At 39.5% G+C, this 17,852-nt stretch overlaps 1 protein-coding gene across 2 annotated transcripts; it reads right to left on the reverse strand.

Moving 5' to 3' along the window:
- Positions 1-958: 958 nt before the first annotated feature.
- On the reverse strand, positions 959-13,210 carry LOC146307888 (protein NLRC3-like). 2 transcript variants are annotated; one of them, XM_084747315.1, is made up of 9 exons: positions 13,080-13,210; positions 10,911-11,069; positions 9,679-9,807; positions 7,706-7,944; positions 5,781-7,569; positions 5,166-5,339; positions 3,844-4,017; positions 2,701-2,874; positions 959-1,163 (listed from the first exon to the last, which is right to left on the reverse strand). In XM_084747315.1, exons 2-9 carry the CDS (start codon positions 11,036-11,038, stop codon positions 974-976), a joined length of 2,997 nt encoding a protein of 998 aa, XP_084603441.1. In that variant the 5' UTR covers positions 11,039-11,069; positions 13,080-13,210; the 3' UTR covers positions 959-973. The 2 variants fall into 2 exon arrangements, with proteins under 2 accessions (XP_084603441.1, XP_084603440.1); XM_084747314.1 differs by lacking the exon at positions 959-1,163 and adding an exon at positions 1,748-1,970.
- Between the last annotated feature and the right edge of the window lie 4,642 nt (positions 13,211-17,852).

Below are 17,852 nucleotides of genomic sequence, written 5' to 3' on the forward strand. Positions count from 1 at the left end.
TCCAAAAAATGTATTTAAACAAGAGTTCATGTACAGTTGTCATGAACAGAACTTATGTGCAGAGGCACTTTCTGAATGAATAAAAAGACAAAAACAAAGTTCAGGTGGAGGAGGTGTTTCAGTGAGGAGCAGAAGGAGTGGAGGAGTCTCAGTGTGTCTGCAGAGACGATGTAGAAGGACAGAGCAGCAGCAGAGCAGTCCACACACACTGATGATACTCTGTCACATGATCCAGAGGAACACACAGGGATGATGGTGTTCAGACTGCAGCACTGACAGTCACCTCCACCTGTTGTGATTCCTCTGTCAGTCAGTGCTGGATGAAGCTCTCCTCTCCACTCCACCTCCCAGTAACACGACCCAGTCAGAGTCTGTCCACACACAAGCTGCTGCTGCTGCTGCTGCTGCTGCTGCTGCTGCTGCTGCTGCTTCAGCCTCTCTGGATCATCAGGACACAGCTGATCCTCTCAACACAAACTCCTTCATCATCACTCTGACAGAGATCATCACTTCCATCTGATGAGAGAAGAAGACAGAGAACAGAGGTGATAAATCAGTGTTTACAGAGACTCCCTTCATCAGCTGTCAGTCAGTGAAGCAGCACATCCAGTATAAAGACCAGCAGGGACTTCAGTCCTGTTCAGACCAGAAGTGGAGCAGCTGTGGATTGAGATCAGATGTCTGTCTCTCCCTCCTGAAAGCCACTGTGTAATTCGAACCTTGCTAGCCTCTACTTATCCTGTAATGCTGTCAGCTGTAATCCAACTGTATTTCTGATAGACATGATCACAACAAGCTTCTGGCTCATCTGATTGGCTGAATGTTCTCTCTCTCTCCCTCTCTCTGTCTTTCTGTCCAATCCTGAAGCCTGTCACCATTCTCCACCATTCATAGCTTCACTGAGAAAAGCAGGAAATAATGGATCTTTGCTTTGACACCACCTGTGTTTAGTTGAAACCAACATGACCTCACTTCAACCCTCTACTGACCTCAGCGTCTCCAATCTACAGTGTGGACTCTTCACAAGATCAGTCAGCAGCTTCATGTATGAATCCTGCAGCTTGTTTCCTCCCAGCTCCAGCTCTCTCAGATGTGAGGGGTTGGACTTCAGAGCTGAGACCAGAGAAGAACAGCTGATCTCTGACAAACTGCAGAAACACAATCTGAAAAAAAGAATCAACAGTGTCACTTAAGAAGCAGGTTGTTCTGTTTGAAACCATTCAATGTTGTAATATGTGATATGAACACGTATGAACATGCAGAATTTGTCCATATGTGACCCACCAAGAACGATCTTTACCCATAACCTCTTTATAGTCTTGTGATCCTTACTGATAACTTGTTTTTTTAGCATTGTGTACAGCTTGGATTTGCACCTTACTGATATGTCATATTTGCACTCTTTCCTACTTTGTACTGCAACTGCTGCACAACAATTTCATGTAGGATAAACAAAGATCTTACTGTGATGCCGACTTTATATTTGTTGATATCAGATAGTGTGGAAAGAAAGATTTTTGTTGTGATTTAAACAAACAGAGGTTATAAGGTAGCAAAAATGTGTTTAGGGAGTTAAGATATTATCAGCCACTGCAGAATTTCTTTGTTATGTTAAAGATTTAAATCTGTAGCACAACATTGCCCAGCCACAGTCAACGGACTAAACCAAGGAGGAAGGAAATGCACTCAGTGTGGATCAGCAGCATAATATAAGCCTTACATCTGCAGTTTAGTGTCACCACAACTTTCACATCATATTAATCTCAGCACAGAAATAAAAAATGGTGTCTGACCTCAGAGTCTCCAGTCTACAGTTTGGACTCTCCAGAAAATCACACAGCAGCTTCACTCCTGAATCTTGCAGCTCATTGTTGTCACTCAGCTCCAGCTCTATTAGATGGGAGGGGTTGGACTTCAGAGCTGAGACCAGAGAAGAACAGCTGATCTCTGACAAACTGCATAAACACAATCTGAAAAAATAAAATAAAATAAATAAATAAATAGTGTCACTGTCCTGTTTAAAACAATTCCATGTAGTAATCTGTTCTGACTAACAGTTTCAAAAATGGAAATGTTCAACAGGATTCAGATTAATAACTTTCAGCTATTCATCACTAAATATGTAATTTTGGTGAATATTTCAATCTCTCTCTTGTTGTCAAGTTTTTAACCACCACTACTTTTAAGTATTAACTTTGTATTCATTTTGTGTGTTGTTGAAAAGAGATAAACAGTGACCATTTTAAAACAAAAAACATAAATTGCTTCTGTTTATTATTCAAGATAAACCTAATTTGTTTTAGGTGACGTGTGTCAGTTAGTTATGTGATGCACAGCTTCACTGAAAGGGATTTTGACATATTACACAGGATCAACTCACTAAAGCTCAGTTTATTATGATACAACAAATATTACTGTCTAATGATAGAATTGTAGGTTATCTACACTAACATCCTAAGCAAGTCAAACCAAGTCAAATTTTATTCATACAGTCCAATATCACAAATCACAATTTCCCTGAAGGGGCTTTAAAATCTTTACAGCATACAACACTCTCTATCCTCAGACTCTTGATTCAAGTAAGAAAAACCCTAACCCAAGAAACCCTTTTAACAGGAGAAAGTCAGTTTCAGGAGTTTAGTGTCACCACAAATTTATATCGTATTAATTTCGGTACAGAAGTAAAAAATAGTGTCTGACCTCAGTTTCTCCAGTCTACAGTGTGGACTCTCCAGAAAATCACACAGCAGCTTCACTCCTGAATCCTGCAGCTTGTTTTCACTCAAGTCCAGCTCTCTCAGATGGGAGGGGTTGGACTTCAGAGCTGAGACCAGAGAAGAACAGCTGATCTCTGACAAACTGCAGCGACTCAGTCTGAATAAAGAAAAAAATGATGTAACTTCAGAAGACAACGTTCCTGATTCAAATCATTCAATGTTTTAATAATCTGTTTAGAGCTGTTAAACCAAAATAAGTCTTAAATGTTTTTATTCTATTCAATCATCTAATCATCATTATATGCTTTCCACATCACTGCTAAGTTATGATGAGCCTGGCAATAACAACAACAACAACAACAACAACAACAACAACAACAACAACAACAACAACAACAACAACAACAACAACAACAACAACAACAACAATAATAATAATAATAATAATAATAATAATAATGGACCCTTGTTCTCTTGCAAGGGTGATCAGTTTCAGCCACCTTTGTGTGGTTTTTGCAATCAATGACTTTATGTTTGTGGTTGTTTGTCTCTATGTGTCAGCCCTGTGATGAACTGGTGACCTGTCCAGGGTGTACCCTGCCTCTCGCTCAGCGTCAGCTGGGATAGGCTCCAGCCCCAACGCAACTCTTCAAGGATAAGCGGTTACGGACAATGAATGAATAAATGAATGACTTAATGTCGAGGAGTCCCAGCACCCAGTGTTGCACAGGGAGGAGTTCACCTTTTTATTCCAAATTTATTAATATTGACAGTGCCACATGTTCAAGTTGTACCAAATGTGAGACTGCACTTCCTTGGATCCCCAGAAAGCCACATGCCAATTATGACAGAGATCAGATGAACAGACCTCGAGACAGGAGAAATACATACAGAAATACCTTGCTTTATAGTTGGATGTGACATCATAACATCATGGTAGTTCAATAATGGGTAATTTAAGCATGACTTAGTCTGTGTAGAATTTTATTTGTTAAATGACGGTTTTAGCATTTTAAATCAGCTCAGAAGAAAACAGCACTGAGATATTAGCCTCAGTTCTGCTGTGTCACCACAAATTCCACAAAATATAAATGTCAGCACAGATGTAAAAAATATGGTGTCTTACCTCAGAGTCTCCAGTCTACAGCGTGGACTGTCCACAAAATCACACAGCAGCTTCACTCCTGAATCCTTCAGGTCGTTTTCACTCAAGTCCAGCTCTCTCAGATGGGAGGGGTTGGACTTCAGTGCTGAGGCCAGAGAAGAACAGCTGATCTCTGACAACCTGCAGCGACTCAATCTGAACACAGAATAAATGGTGTTGGCAAGTTGACTACATTAGCATCTAGGCAACTTTACAACAATATAATAGATATAGAAATATACCATTTTTGAGAAACTCAAAAGATACGTCATGTTGCGTATTCACAGGTCAGAGCCTGTATGTCTCAGTGGAAGATGTGTCTATTCAGAATCTTAATGTTTTGGCACAGAGCTGATTAAATCGTCCCTGTAACTGAATTTAATTCCATCACGTGGGAGAACATGAAGTGTCAAATTGATAAAGGTTGGGGTGGTAGTACGATCTTCAATCTACTTTCAACCATTCTTTAAAAAAATCTGGGATATTGTAAGTACACAACTCAACTCTGGTCACGAGTTTTATCGCAGAAATGTAACATATTATAGCTTTAATTTCTATTATTTTCTGCTCTCTTTTCTGTGTAAAAACATACTTGTACTCTGGTTGGACTTCATCTACTTCTTAACAATTATGTCTGATTTGAACCCTAAGATGGCAACTTTTAAATATGTTTATGGCTTTTAAGTAAACATAAAAATACCTGTTTAACAACTGTCCTGGCGCTTCTTATTCTCATTACTACTGTCATCTCCATCAACACACAGCTGACTGACCATGAGCTTCATCCTTAACCATCTCTATAACTGAATTAATGCATGCTGGCCAAGGTGAGATGCATCTTCTTGTAAACTAAAATATAGTCTAGTACCTCCCTGTACAAATATGTCTACAGGACTTATTTATGCTCCTGTTTACTGGTTGAGTAACAAGACAAATTGACGTCATTCTCTGACAGGAGGAATCATTACATCTTTAAGTGTCACATGTTTGTGACAGATCAGACATGATACATCAAACACACACTTCTGAAAATATGCTTTGCACGTTGTCTCTGTGAACCTGTGTGAGTTTAAAATGTGTTTTCTACAGTTTTATGTGTTTGACATGCAACAAAATTATTACTTAAGCACATCATAGGATAAATATGATTAACTTTGGAGTCATACTGTTCAGACGGACAAAAAAGCGTTGTTGTGATTTGTGCTCTGACAAACCCAGAGAACGACTGAAGGAAATGTAAAACTTTCCTGTGGATTTAAATGTGATAGATAGACGCTGCACAAGAGCAATATTGATGAACTGACCTCAGAGTCTCCAGTTTACAGTTTGGACTCTTCAGTCCAGCACACAGATGCTTCACTCCTGAATCCTGCAGGTCACTGAAGCTCAGATCCAGATCTCTCAGGTGGGAGGGGTTGGACTTCAGAGCTGAGGCCACGACTTCACAGTGAGTCTCTGAGAGTCCACAACCAGAAAGTCTGTGAATACAGATAATATTTCAAATGAATTTGGATCACAAAGCTCATTAACGTGGCCAGCCAGAGCTAGTCAGTCACAGGTCAAAGTGCCCTTGAACATCATAACGGACCACAAATTGCTTGCTTTGGACAAAAATTTCTGCCAAATAATGTAAATGCGTCTAGCAGTGTTTAGCAGGGTGCTGGAATCTGTGTTCCCTTAACTTTATTTTAATGTTACACTCAGCTCGGACATATTTCTGAAGTCTTTCCTGTAGTGATTATTTTCATTATCAATTAATCTGTTTATCATTTTCAACAACAATTGATTAGTTTTTTGCCCATAAAATGTCAGAAAATGTTGATCAATGTCTCCCAGAGTGCAAGATGACATCCTCAAATGTCTTGTTTTGTTCACAACTCAACGATATATATATTGTGGATAATCACATCTGGACTTACTGAGCCTTTCTGCAGTTCTTCACAGATGGAACCAGTCTCTGTCGTCCCTCCACTGTTGTGTTGTACTTCTTCAGGTCAAACTCATCCAGAACCTCCTCTGACATCTGCAGCATGTAGGACAGAGCTGAGCACTGGATCACAGAGAGTTCCTTCTCTGATCTGTTCTCTGACTTCAGGAACTCTTGGATCTCCTGATGGACTGAGTGGTCGTTCATCTCCATCAGACAGTGGAAGATGTTGATGCTTCTGTCAGGAGAATTTTTTGTCTTCTTCTCCTTCAGGTTGTTGATGACTCTCTGGATGGTTTCTGGACTGTTGTCTGTCTGACCCAGCAGGCCTCCTAAGAGTCTCTGGTTGGACTCCAGAGAGAGGCCATGAAGGAAGCGGACAAACAGGTCCAGGTGACCATTTTTACTCTTCAGCGATTTTATCATTGCTGCCATCAGGAAGACATCCAGAGATGGATCACAGTAGTCTCTTCCCAGGAAAGCCTTCAGTACCTGTGTGTTCCTGTTGGTGTAACAGTGGAACATGTAGACTGCAGCCAGAAACTCCTGAACGCTCAGATGAACAAAGCAGTAGACTGTTTTCTGGAAGATCACACTCTCTCTTTTGAAGATCTCTGTACAAACTCCTGAGTACACCGAGGCCTCTGTGACATCCAGACCACATCGCTCCAGGTCTTCTTGGTAGAACATGATGTTTCGTTCCTCCAGATGTTCAAACGCCAGCCTCCCCAGCTTCAGAAGAACTTCCCTATCAGCCTCCATCAGCTCCTGTGGACTCGCCTCATGTCCCTCATGGTACTTGTTCTTCTTCCTCTTTGTCTGAACCAGCAGGAAGTGTGAGTACAGGTCAGTCAGGGTCTTGGGCAGCTCTCCTCTCTGCTCTGTAGTCAACATGTCCTCCAGAACTGTAGCAGTGATCCAGCAGAAGACTGGGACTCGACACATGATGTGGAGGCTCCTGGATGTCTTGATGTGTGAGATGATTCTGCTGGACAGATCTTCATCACTGGACCTCCTCCTGAAGTACTCCTCCTTCTGGGCGTCAGTGAAGCCTCGTACTTCTGTTACCCTGTCAACACATGAAGGAGGGATCTGATTGGCCGCTGCAGGTCTGGAAGTTATCCAGATGAGAGCTGAGGGAAGCAGATTCCCCTTGATGAGGTTTGTCAGCAGCACGTTGACTGATGACTTCTGTGTGACATCAGACACAACCTGACTGTTGTTGAAATCCAGTGAAAGTCTGCTTTCATCCAGGCCGTCAAAGATGAACACAAGTTTACAGACAGCCAGCTTCTCTGCTGTGACCTTCTGTAATGTTGGATGGAAAACATGGAGCAGACTGAGAAGACTGTACTGCTCATCTTTGATCAAGTTCAGCTCCCTGAACGAAAGCAGAATCAGCAGACTGACATCTTGGTTTTCCAAACCCTCTGCCCAGTCCAGAGTGAACTTCTGCACTGAGAAGGTTTTTCCAACTCCAGCGACGCCGTTGGTCAGAACGACTCTGATGTGTCTCTGTTGGTCAGGTAAGACTTTAAAGATGTCCTGGCACTTGATTGGAGTCTCATGGAGGGTCTTCTTCTTGGACGTTGTCTCCAGCTGTCTCACCTCATGTTGGGTATTAACCTCTTCACTCTGTCCCTCTGTGATGTAGAGCTCAGTGTAGATCCTGTTGAGGAGGGTTCCACTTCCTGTTCCATCAGTTCCTTCAGTCACATGTTCACATCTCCTCCTCAGACTGATCTTATGTTCATCTGTAACTTCCTGCAGACCACCATTCACTAAAAAGACAAAAAATGTGAGACGAAACAAAGAAATACTGACAATCTGGTCATTAATTTAATTACCAATAACAACATCAGTATAAGAATAAATAAAGAAGTAAAGGTTGTCAAGTCCACTGATGGAGATCCTTACTTTGTACAGTGCTTGTCTGACTGTCTGTATGCAGTCCACATCTTGTTCTGGATCTTTTTCCACACTGGAGACAGGAAGAGTCTCTTGATGAAGCAGACCGGTCCCAGTACGAGGTGATGCACTGTCTGCAGAACCAGTGTCCACAGCTGGTAGAGACCGGATCCTTCAAGACGTCCTGACACAAAATACAGCAGGAAAGCTGCTCCTCCACAGAAACACGACTCCTCTTCTTCTTCTCTCTGTGGAGATGAAGACAGTCTTTATAAGACATTACATCAGTGGTGACCAACCCACAGCTTAGAAGTTGCATTTACACATGTGGCTTGTTTATTCACATCCTGATATTTTTTTCATTCACTTTTGATTTCAACCTCATACATGTAAATTACTCTGAGCCATCTCTCAGTGCTTAGTTCATACTCTTATATTCATCATTTTGCTGCCAAGCTTTGTTGGAGACCTCTGATAAACCTTTTAAACTTGCAGTGGCTACTGTAGCTGCTGCACATGTGCATACTGTGTGCATGGGCACTACTTTGGGTTGAGCATAGTGTTAGATGGTGAGATCTGGTGAGGAGTGGACAAAAATGACAGGCAGAACAACACCATTTCAGTATTATAATGAACATAATATAAACTGTGCACAGAGTATGCAGCTTGTCCTTTGCTGCAGCTGAGGATGAGTGCCAAGTTCAGCTTGTGATCTGTGACTGAATAGCCTCATGAAAGTGATATTTTACAATTCTTTTAAAAAAGTAATTTCACAGTCATGATATTGAGCCGAGACAGATTCCATATTCTGTTCAAATTCAGATGCTGCTGCTGAGTGCAGCAAATGGCTCGCACTGTATGCTTTGCAAAGTTCAATATATTAGGCTTCATAAAGTTAATGATCACTCAAAGTTAAAAAGCAAAACTCTACAAAAGCTCTCAGTCACTTTGTGAGTCTTCGGATGGATTCCTCAGGAGACTTTGGCACTTTTCTTCAGTGAGGGGTGCTTTTTGTCACAGCAGCTACTGAAGGTAAATCTATAATATTCTGCAATATTTTACCCAGAAGTACTTTGGACAAAATATGAATCCAGTGTTCTTAAATCTTTGTGCTTTCACCTGGAATTTTGTCTGAGATTTGAAATGGTGCAACAAACCTCAGTCCAGTGGATTTTATCCCTCCAGTAAAGTGCACAAATTACATTTCCACTGTTTAATACTTTGTAGTATTTTCACAAAAAGCTGGTGATGGACATTGTGTTGTGTCTAATTCAAATGGTAGAGACACAAGTTACTGTATTAAATGCATTAATAATCAGATGTGTTTGAATTCATGGCACTTTGTGCTCGTTAACTGATTAATATAAGCACTCGGCTGGTAACGCATAAGTACTACAAAACACACACTACCTCGCATGAAAATAAAAAAATAAATCTTTAATTTATTAGGCTATAGGCAATTTTACAACTGCATTTTGTACTGCTTTGCCTCAAGACTGGGGGAACATAAAACCCAATACCCTCTGTAGATGGCACCTATGACTGTATCACACTGTTCATAGAGTTTATACTGTATACATCTTAGCATATAATACTCATACAGTATATATGTACATTCCTCTATACTGAACTGCTTTTTGCGCTCCTGGTTAGGTCCCAAACTGCTTTGAATTTTTGTTGTCTCAGTACTTACAGTGACAATAAAATTGACTCTAATCTGATCCTCTTTGACAAGATTATTTCTGTAAACAGATAAAAAGTAATGAAAACCAAAAAACAACAGACTCTTGGTCTTTTGTCTTGTGTTGTGGTAGAGAGCAGACACTATTTTATAATTTTACGACTCAGTTTGCAGTAATAAATCAGCAGGGTGTTTGTATAAAATTCCATACACTCTTTCCATGTTTTGAACCTTTGAACAATGTTAAAAATGTTAAAAATAATTTTTAACAGTGAACCTGAATTTCTTCAGGTCAGCTTACGGTAGGAACTGTCTCCCATGATTCCTTGTGTCAGAGGGTGCAGGTTCACTATTGAAGTATGGAGGTTCCTCTTTGGAAAAGTCAGTCTTCACAGACAGACAGCTGGATACTGGAGACTCTGCTCTCAGTCTATGGAGACAATAAATAACAACAAATAGTTACGCTTTTCTCAATTTGCATGTTCTGTGTATAAAACCCTTCAGCTGCAGCATCTCAATTTTCAGGCACTGACATTACTATCAGCAGTTTAAGTGACAAATGTTACATTAGAAACGAAATTATATGATAATTACGTAGCAAAATTATTGTAACCAAAATGTTCACGATTATCAGTTGTGCAATGTCATTGTTTTCACTGATTCCAGACATCCCCATTCTGCTTCGACAGCGTCTGGACAGTATAGAGCTTTATATGCCACTTGCTATGGCAACAGCTGTAAAGTGAGAGCCATGTTAAGTCAGCTTGGACTTCAGGCTGTTCCTGGATCACATCTGGTCAGAACATGAACATAAACTGCACACAGTGCATGCAGCTTGACCTCCACTGCAGTTATAAGAATGAAATAACAAGTTCAGCCTGTGATCTGTCACTGTCTGAACAATCTGACCAAGCAATGGGAAAACACAGACCTGATTCACAACATCCTGGATTAAAGGTGTTGCACTTGATGGGCAGACCAGTTCTGAGCTAACAGGGCGCAACACGCAAGAATTTCATGGCGGCTGTGTGGCCCCAGTTTGGCTTCATGCCCATCAAAAAAAATCCTAAACTGTGCGGCCGCAGTGGGCTTGATGCCCCGACCATAATCTTACTGATACCACTTATCAAACAGTACTGTTATCGGTACTTTTTCATTATTAAATACTTACTTTTTTAAAAAACACGATCTATTAAAAATATATATATGTATGAATTTATTATCGCTGTGATTGATATAAAATCATCACTATTACACAATTAATGGTCCTTTACTTGTTTTAATGTAGTCAGGGAAATAAAAACCCACTTAGTAACTTCATTATGTGTCAGGTTTCCTGGTAGTTCACTTGGTAGAGCTGTTGAGACCAGGACTGTCTCCAGGTGGTATGCAAAATGTTTTTTGGGGGCCCCGATGCAACCGCATAGTCCACATATGGCAAGAAACAGTCAAGACAAGCAATCAGTTGTGATTACATTAACTTTAAAGACCAAATCATCTTCAGGTCAGTTTATAGTAGAAACAGTCTCTTACTTTGTGTCTGAGGCTCCAGGTTCATTACTGAATAACGGAGGATTTCCTTTCGACCGGTCACTCTTAACAGACAGACAGCTGGATCCTGGAGACACTGATCTGTCCTCCTCTTCCTCCAAAGCACTCATCTTCTCAAGTCTGAGAGGTAAACCAGCAACACTAGATGCACACAGGTACACATTATAATAAAGTCAGCACTCCACCTGAAAAATTAGTATCTTCTTAAAAACCATGCATATTTTACTAGTCATCATAATGTTCAAACTTGAGTCTGTTTAAAATCCAACAGTCAGAATTATACATTTGATGTTTATCAAGATAAAAAATAATTCTACAGCTCAAGACAGTTTCACTTTGTCGTAAAATTGTTGAAGTATCAGACTGTGAACATACGTTATCAGAAAGACTAAACACTCAGGAGTCACGTCATGACTTTCTCCCACCAAAAGCTAATGTTAGCTGCTGAAGCTACGATGCCTGTGTGTTTTTCATACCCGGATGTTGTCACACAACAACTGGTCTTAATCATTCTTTCCCTTAACGGCTGATAAAAGCACCAGGAGTCGATAAAACACTTCAGGTAAGATAATGTTACAGGTGACAGTGAGATGTATTGTGTACAATGAGAAGTGAAGTTCACTGAGCAGTTTCACACAGAACTAAACTACAATAAACCTTCCTTGAATTTTAAAATTGTGTTAAACTGGCAAACAACATATGTGTAATTTATGGCACAGTTCAAATGGAATAAAAAAAATTGTCTCTCATAACATACTGCTGTTCATATTTTTTCCAAAGACAAATCCCATGGTGCACACTGATCAGTGTCAAATATAGGGAGACACAGCCCACACAGGTGATGACAACAGGACGTAAAGTCCTTTAGTCCTCTTGGATAACTGCATTGTGAAACCAAAACTGACTGGACTGCACATAAGCAGTGTCTCAAAAAAGTGAACCTTGGTCCAGACTTAGCCTTGGGGTGTTTTCACACCTGTAATTTGGTTAATTTGCTCCAAAACAAAAGAATGAAACACAGATGCATTTTAGCTCTGGTTCGGTTTGTGTCCACACTGACTTTTTAAAAAACGAACCAGGAAGAGCGAATGGACAAGCAGGTAACACGTTGATTGGACAGTTTTGGTGACTGTCATCCTACATCATCAGGACAGACGTGGGGAACGTTTACGCGGCACTTAAATGTATAGTTGAGAGGGCGAGGTAAGGGTTCGGGTCTGATCGGGGCTTATTTCTTACATATTTCACAAGCACATGTCAGGTTTGGGCTGTAATATATTTATTCATTTATTTTCATTTTTCTTCCCAACTTAGTCATTGCAACTTCCAGTTCCCTGCATGTATTGTCCCTGTCACTGAAAACTCCTTCTGGTTGGTGCTCAGAGGGAAGCTTGTTAAGAAAAATGTCGGGCTGCTGTTGTGGTCTGTTTGCCACTGTGATACTGTTGCACTCTTATCTGACTCCCGAGTGTAGGGTGAGTACTTAACTTAATACTTATGACTTATAATCATTAAGACACGGAGACGAGGCTGAAGGTACAACTGAAGCCGTTAGTGGTGGCTCTCGGAACAACAACAGACATGAGCAATCGAGCCCTAATCATTGCAGCCAACATAGCAGAGCACCGAGTGCTCGTACGAATATACCACAGCTGCGATCGGGTTCAGGATGAAATGTGCTAATGCGGGTCGGGTTCGGGTCGGCATCGGCCCGACAGGCTCAACTTTTCAGGCCCGATTAAAGCGCTAATAGAGGCTTTTTTGTACAATCTGAATACAGGTGTTCCCTGGGCAAAAAAGGTTAGAAAAGCACTCTGAACACTATAGCATATGTTCATCTTAGTTAGCTCGTAGCAAACAGTCTATTTCCTTCAGTTACAAGAAAGGCCTGAGGCAAACTGTTTGAGTGAATATAGAAGAAATGAAGAAATGTTAATATTGATTAACTTTCACACACATTTTAGACCGTGAAAAGTGTTTTTACAGTCTGAGTTGAGACCGCAAACGGACGCGGGCTTTTTGAGCAGTTTTTTTTTTTCACAGCTGGTTAACACCCAAAATAAACACATCAACTGCGTTTACAGTGTGTGTGTGTGTGTGTGTGTGTGTGTGTGTGTGTGTGTGTGTGTGTGTGTGTGTGTTCTTCCAAACCTGTAACTCGCTTTCTTATATTTTCTTTTATTCCTGAATTTTCAGCTCCTGTCATTTGAATAAACACGTTATTAAAGCGAAACTTGGCTGTCACTGAAGTCCCCCCTCCAGCGACGACACTCAGACTTCCTGGCAAATTTCTTCAGAATAAAAGCGCCCGTCCTACTGGTGTCAATGTCTTCTTGAGACGTCAACTCAGTCTCAGGTATGTTATTAATGTTATCAGAACTCAGTAATGGGAGACCGAAGCGCCCTTAAAGAGACAAGGAGGTAACAAGGACAAAAAGACGAAAGTCCTACATGAGATATGCAGACAACCCTGAAGATCTCCGTCTTCTATTCTATTTATTCTTTAAACAAAGGTAAACAAACAGACCTGTGACTCTACATCCTGGTCAGGGTCTGACAAACATCAGTCTGAATTAAATACCAGCCGTGGGTGACATTCTAATTAATAACCGACAGAGGGGGCTAGATTAATGCAGGCCTCATATACATACATGCCCAAAACATGGAGCCTTTGGGACAGTAAATTAACCTCTAAATTCTGAAAGAAACCCAACAAATATGTGTGAGTGTGTGTGTGTGTGTGTGTGTGTGTGTGTGTGTGTAGAGGAAGATTGAATAATATTGCATAGAGCTGCAACAATTGTTAATTAACTATTAAATTAAACTGCATCTATTATGATAATTGATGAATCATCGAGTAATTTTTTAATTAAAAGAGTGAAAAATTTCAGATTTAAGCTTCTTAAATGTGAATATTTTCTAGTTTATTTACTCCTCTCTGACAGTAAACTGAATATCTTTGAGTTGAGGGCAAAACGAGACATTTGAGGACATCATGTTGGACTTTGATCAACATTTTGTGACATTTCATGGACCAATCAACTAATCAATTAATGGAGAAAATAATCACCAGATTAAAATTGTTACAGGAAAAACATGAAAGGTCAAGTCAAAGGTTGAAAATGTACATCTGTCTGCTCCACATGTTTGGACCTATTTTTCAAACTTTGAATTGAGACTGAAAGATAATAATGAAGATAATCATCACAGGCAGAAGTATCACTCCAAATGCTCCACATGTTTGGACCTTTGCTTCAACTGACAAAATTGTGACAGGTTTAATTAATCAATTAGTCATTTTGAGTCATTTTTTAAATGAAAAACAGTGAAATCTCTCTGATTTCAGCTTCTTAAATGTGAATATTCTCTGGTTTCTTTACTCCTCTCTAACAGTAAACTGACTATATTTGAGTTGTGAATAAAAAGTTGAAAACAGTCATTAGCTGCAGCCCAAAAGACATGATGTTAGGCTAAACTATTTCACCATATTATATATTGAAGAAATCCAACAGTAACTGAAAGTAATCCAGTTACATTAATATTGTGATACTTGCATTGTATTAGTGACTACATATTTTAACAGGTCATTAGTAACAGTTTTTAAAGTGTGATTTCAGTTAGGGTGCATGACAGGTTATTATAAAATTATATCACATCAGATGTAGTGTTAAAAAGTTAATATCCTACTTTTATTTTGAATGGCTGATATTTCCTGCCGCCTCTTTCCTCCCACATAATGTTGGATGACAGGTTTTCTCTCTTTCCGCCTGTTTGAGGAAGTGAAATGTAATAACCAAACAGGCGGGAACAGAGGAAGCCTACTCTGTGTAATTAACCCTTTCAGTCCTACGCTGAAATATTTTGTACTGCTTCCTTTTATCTGCCTCCTCTTATTATCTTCACACATGGATTAGCTGGACAATCAGTGACGTTGGTAGTTTACATTCGTATTATAAACCAAAAATATAAAATTTGAAAAACTTCAACAATAAAAGCTTGATTCAGCTTTTATTTTAAAAAAGTAAAATTATGTAATAGTGAAAAACACATGATAAAAAAAGTGTTAAAAAATATTCATTATTGAGTAAATTTCAAAGAAAAAATAGAAAAAGTAAAACATTGAAAAAATACATTGGAAAAAAAATGCCCTGAGAAAAACAGTAATACAAAAGGCATGCAAAATATCAAACATATGAAAACATCACATTCATCATCTTGTATATGAAGAAGCTACATTTTTTGCCACTGTTTCTGATATGTGCACATCATTACTCTCCCTCTACATGGTTTTCCTGCTCAACATTCTTCCAGTGTTGTTTTGTTTCCAAACCTGAGTGAATCACTTTCAGAAAAAACACTTATTACAAACACAGGCATTTATCCAGAAGCTGGTTCAGAACAGGCTCAGACACCCTGTTTACAAACTGTGTCCTGAGACCTGAGAGCAGCCTCTCTGCTGGGACGCTGTCCTCTGCTGGGACGCTGTCCTCTGCTGGGACGCTGTCCTCTGCTGGGACATTCATCTGTAGTGTTTCCCTTCTTCGACCTGGAAGATAACCAGGGAAAAGACTTGTTTAGTAAGAAACAATCACTTTTAAACAAAGATCTCTTAGAAACTACAGAAGTAAAACAGAAATCTAATGCCATGTTTTTGCCGGGTACAGATCATATATCTGATGTATAAATCACTTGTCCTGTGTTCTCCTTTGACAATTTCTTCATATTTCTTGGTTTCACAGTGACACCCCCATTTGTATCAATCTGTCCATCTACTGGTAATTCTCAGTTGTCATAGATGAAAAATTGTTTCCTTGTATCCAATCAAAACTTTCATAAATCAGTAGCATCTGTATCACATGCAGAGCTCAAGATCACTTTAAGCCAGACAGCAGCTACAAGCACAAAAGCAACAGACTCTGAACAACAGTCACATTAGCCTCCTGCCTAAAGTCTCTGAGAGCTTCAGCATCAAAAATCAACTGGTGTGAAAGAATTCCACATGAATTGAATGACTGAACAAACCTGGAGAACCTCTATAATGTAGATATTCTCTTTTTTTTCCTGGTTTGTTCGTGTTATTCACTTCAATACTGGTATTTAAACTGAATCACAATTTGTTCTCTAACTTTAGTTTCTTAAATACAACCCCTCAAAATTCCTCAACATTCAGGATGCTGCCTGACAAATGGTTTGTATTTAGCCACTTACTTTTACAGTAATGGATTTGTGATCAAGTTAATGGAGAAAAGTACATGAAGCCTCAGTAATGAATAATAAGCATATCCAGGTATCTTCATATTGGCTCCATCTGCTAAGAGATGGACACATGCACATCCAGTTCTGTACCAGTGTATCACTGTGGTGTGACGTCTGACAGGTGGAGTGCTGCTGCAGGAGCGTGACGCCTTTACCTCTCAGATATACGTTACATTTCCAGACGTCCCTCCTCTCTTAGTCTTGGACCATCAAAGTCACTTTGTCTGAGGTTGAATTCAGGAAAACTTCAAATGTTGGGCGGAAATTGGGTCTATACTTTGTGTGAAATGGTGCACGCTGAAAAGCAGAAGGAACATGTCATTTTCAAATCTGCTGTAAAACAGTTTATTTTTCTACTTTCCTAATTATGAATCTATTTGACATGTTACAAATGAAGAAGCGACTTGACTCACCTCAGGCTGTATTGTGAATCCCTCTGGCTCACAGCAGACACTGTAACTCTGACCAAAGCTGAGATCACAGTCGGAGGAGATCCTGATGTTCTCAGAAAATAGTGGAAATGGTGCCATCTGCTGGCAGAGAGCAACTCTAGCAGGAGCTAAACAACACTGAACAGTGGTGATAACTAATAACTGCTTCAACACTTATTTCAATGAGGAAAAACTCCACAGATTATTATTAAGAGGTTTGATGCACATTCTTGTCCTCTTCAGAGTCGGGCAGCAGACAGGCCTGCAGTTTTTGTGATGACGGGGCTAAAACAAGTTTAACGTTGTTCTTCATCTCTACAGGTTAACTTTGTGTCTGTGCTGATCATGTAATATAAAAACTAGCAGTCACACATTCAACTTTCACACATTAAACTGCAGGAAATATGATGATCAAAATGTTTTTACTTCTAAACCTGTAGATTCAAAACGTTATGCATCACACAGAGGTATCAGTAATAAACAGACCTTTTCATAACCAGTTAAAAACTCATGGTAGCTTTAATGAACAATGTTTAGCACATCATGCTGAATCATTACCAAGCTGTTAACTCCATCATCATCTCATTATCATTACTCAGCATGTTGTGTCCCCTTAAGTAAACTTAATGCTTCATAAGTGACAAATGGGTACTAAAGTTAAATAACTCATTGAGTTAGTATTGAACATGACACCCTGTGTTAAGAGCAGTTCATCAGTTTGAGCAGCTTCTAATTCTGTTTTCAGTTTAACACTGAGGTTATTTTCACTTCTGAATTTATGGATTGTGCCTTTAACTCTCCAATGGTTGCTCTTCTGAGTAACAACAGACTGGACAAGTGCTCCCTGGAAACTAATTTACTTTAACTCTGCAAATAAAACATGACTTCTCTCAGTGCAGTGAGTCAGTCAGCGTCAAATTAAAATGAAGACTTAAAACTCAACAAATGGGCTTCATTTAGAACAACATGGAGGACAATTATACTTCTGGAAACTGAAGTATGTAGATTTACATCATATGAAAAGTAAGACGGAATTTGAATATGATGATTTCTTTTTTTCTGCAATAATACAAATTACAACAATATGAGAACACAGAATAAATATATACATGTGAATTATGTTAATCACTAATAATGACACTAAAGTTTACTCAGTTTTTATGTTACATTTGATGTATGTTGTGATTCAACCTACATCACAAGAAAAACATTCAAGTCCAGTGATGTTAATAGATGT

The sequence above is a fragment of the Lutjanus erythropterus genome, chromosome 21, assembly GCF_056507025.1.
Source record: "Lutjanus erythropterus isolate fLutEry1 chromosome 21, fLutEry1.hap2, whole genome shotgun sequence".
NCBI lineage: Eukaryota > Metazoa > Chordata > Actinopteri > Lutjaniformes > Lutjanidae > Lutjanus > Lutjanus erythropterus.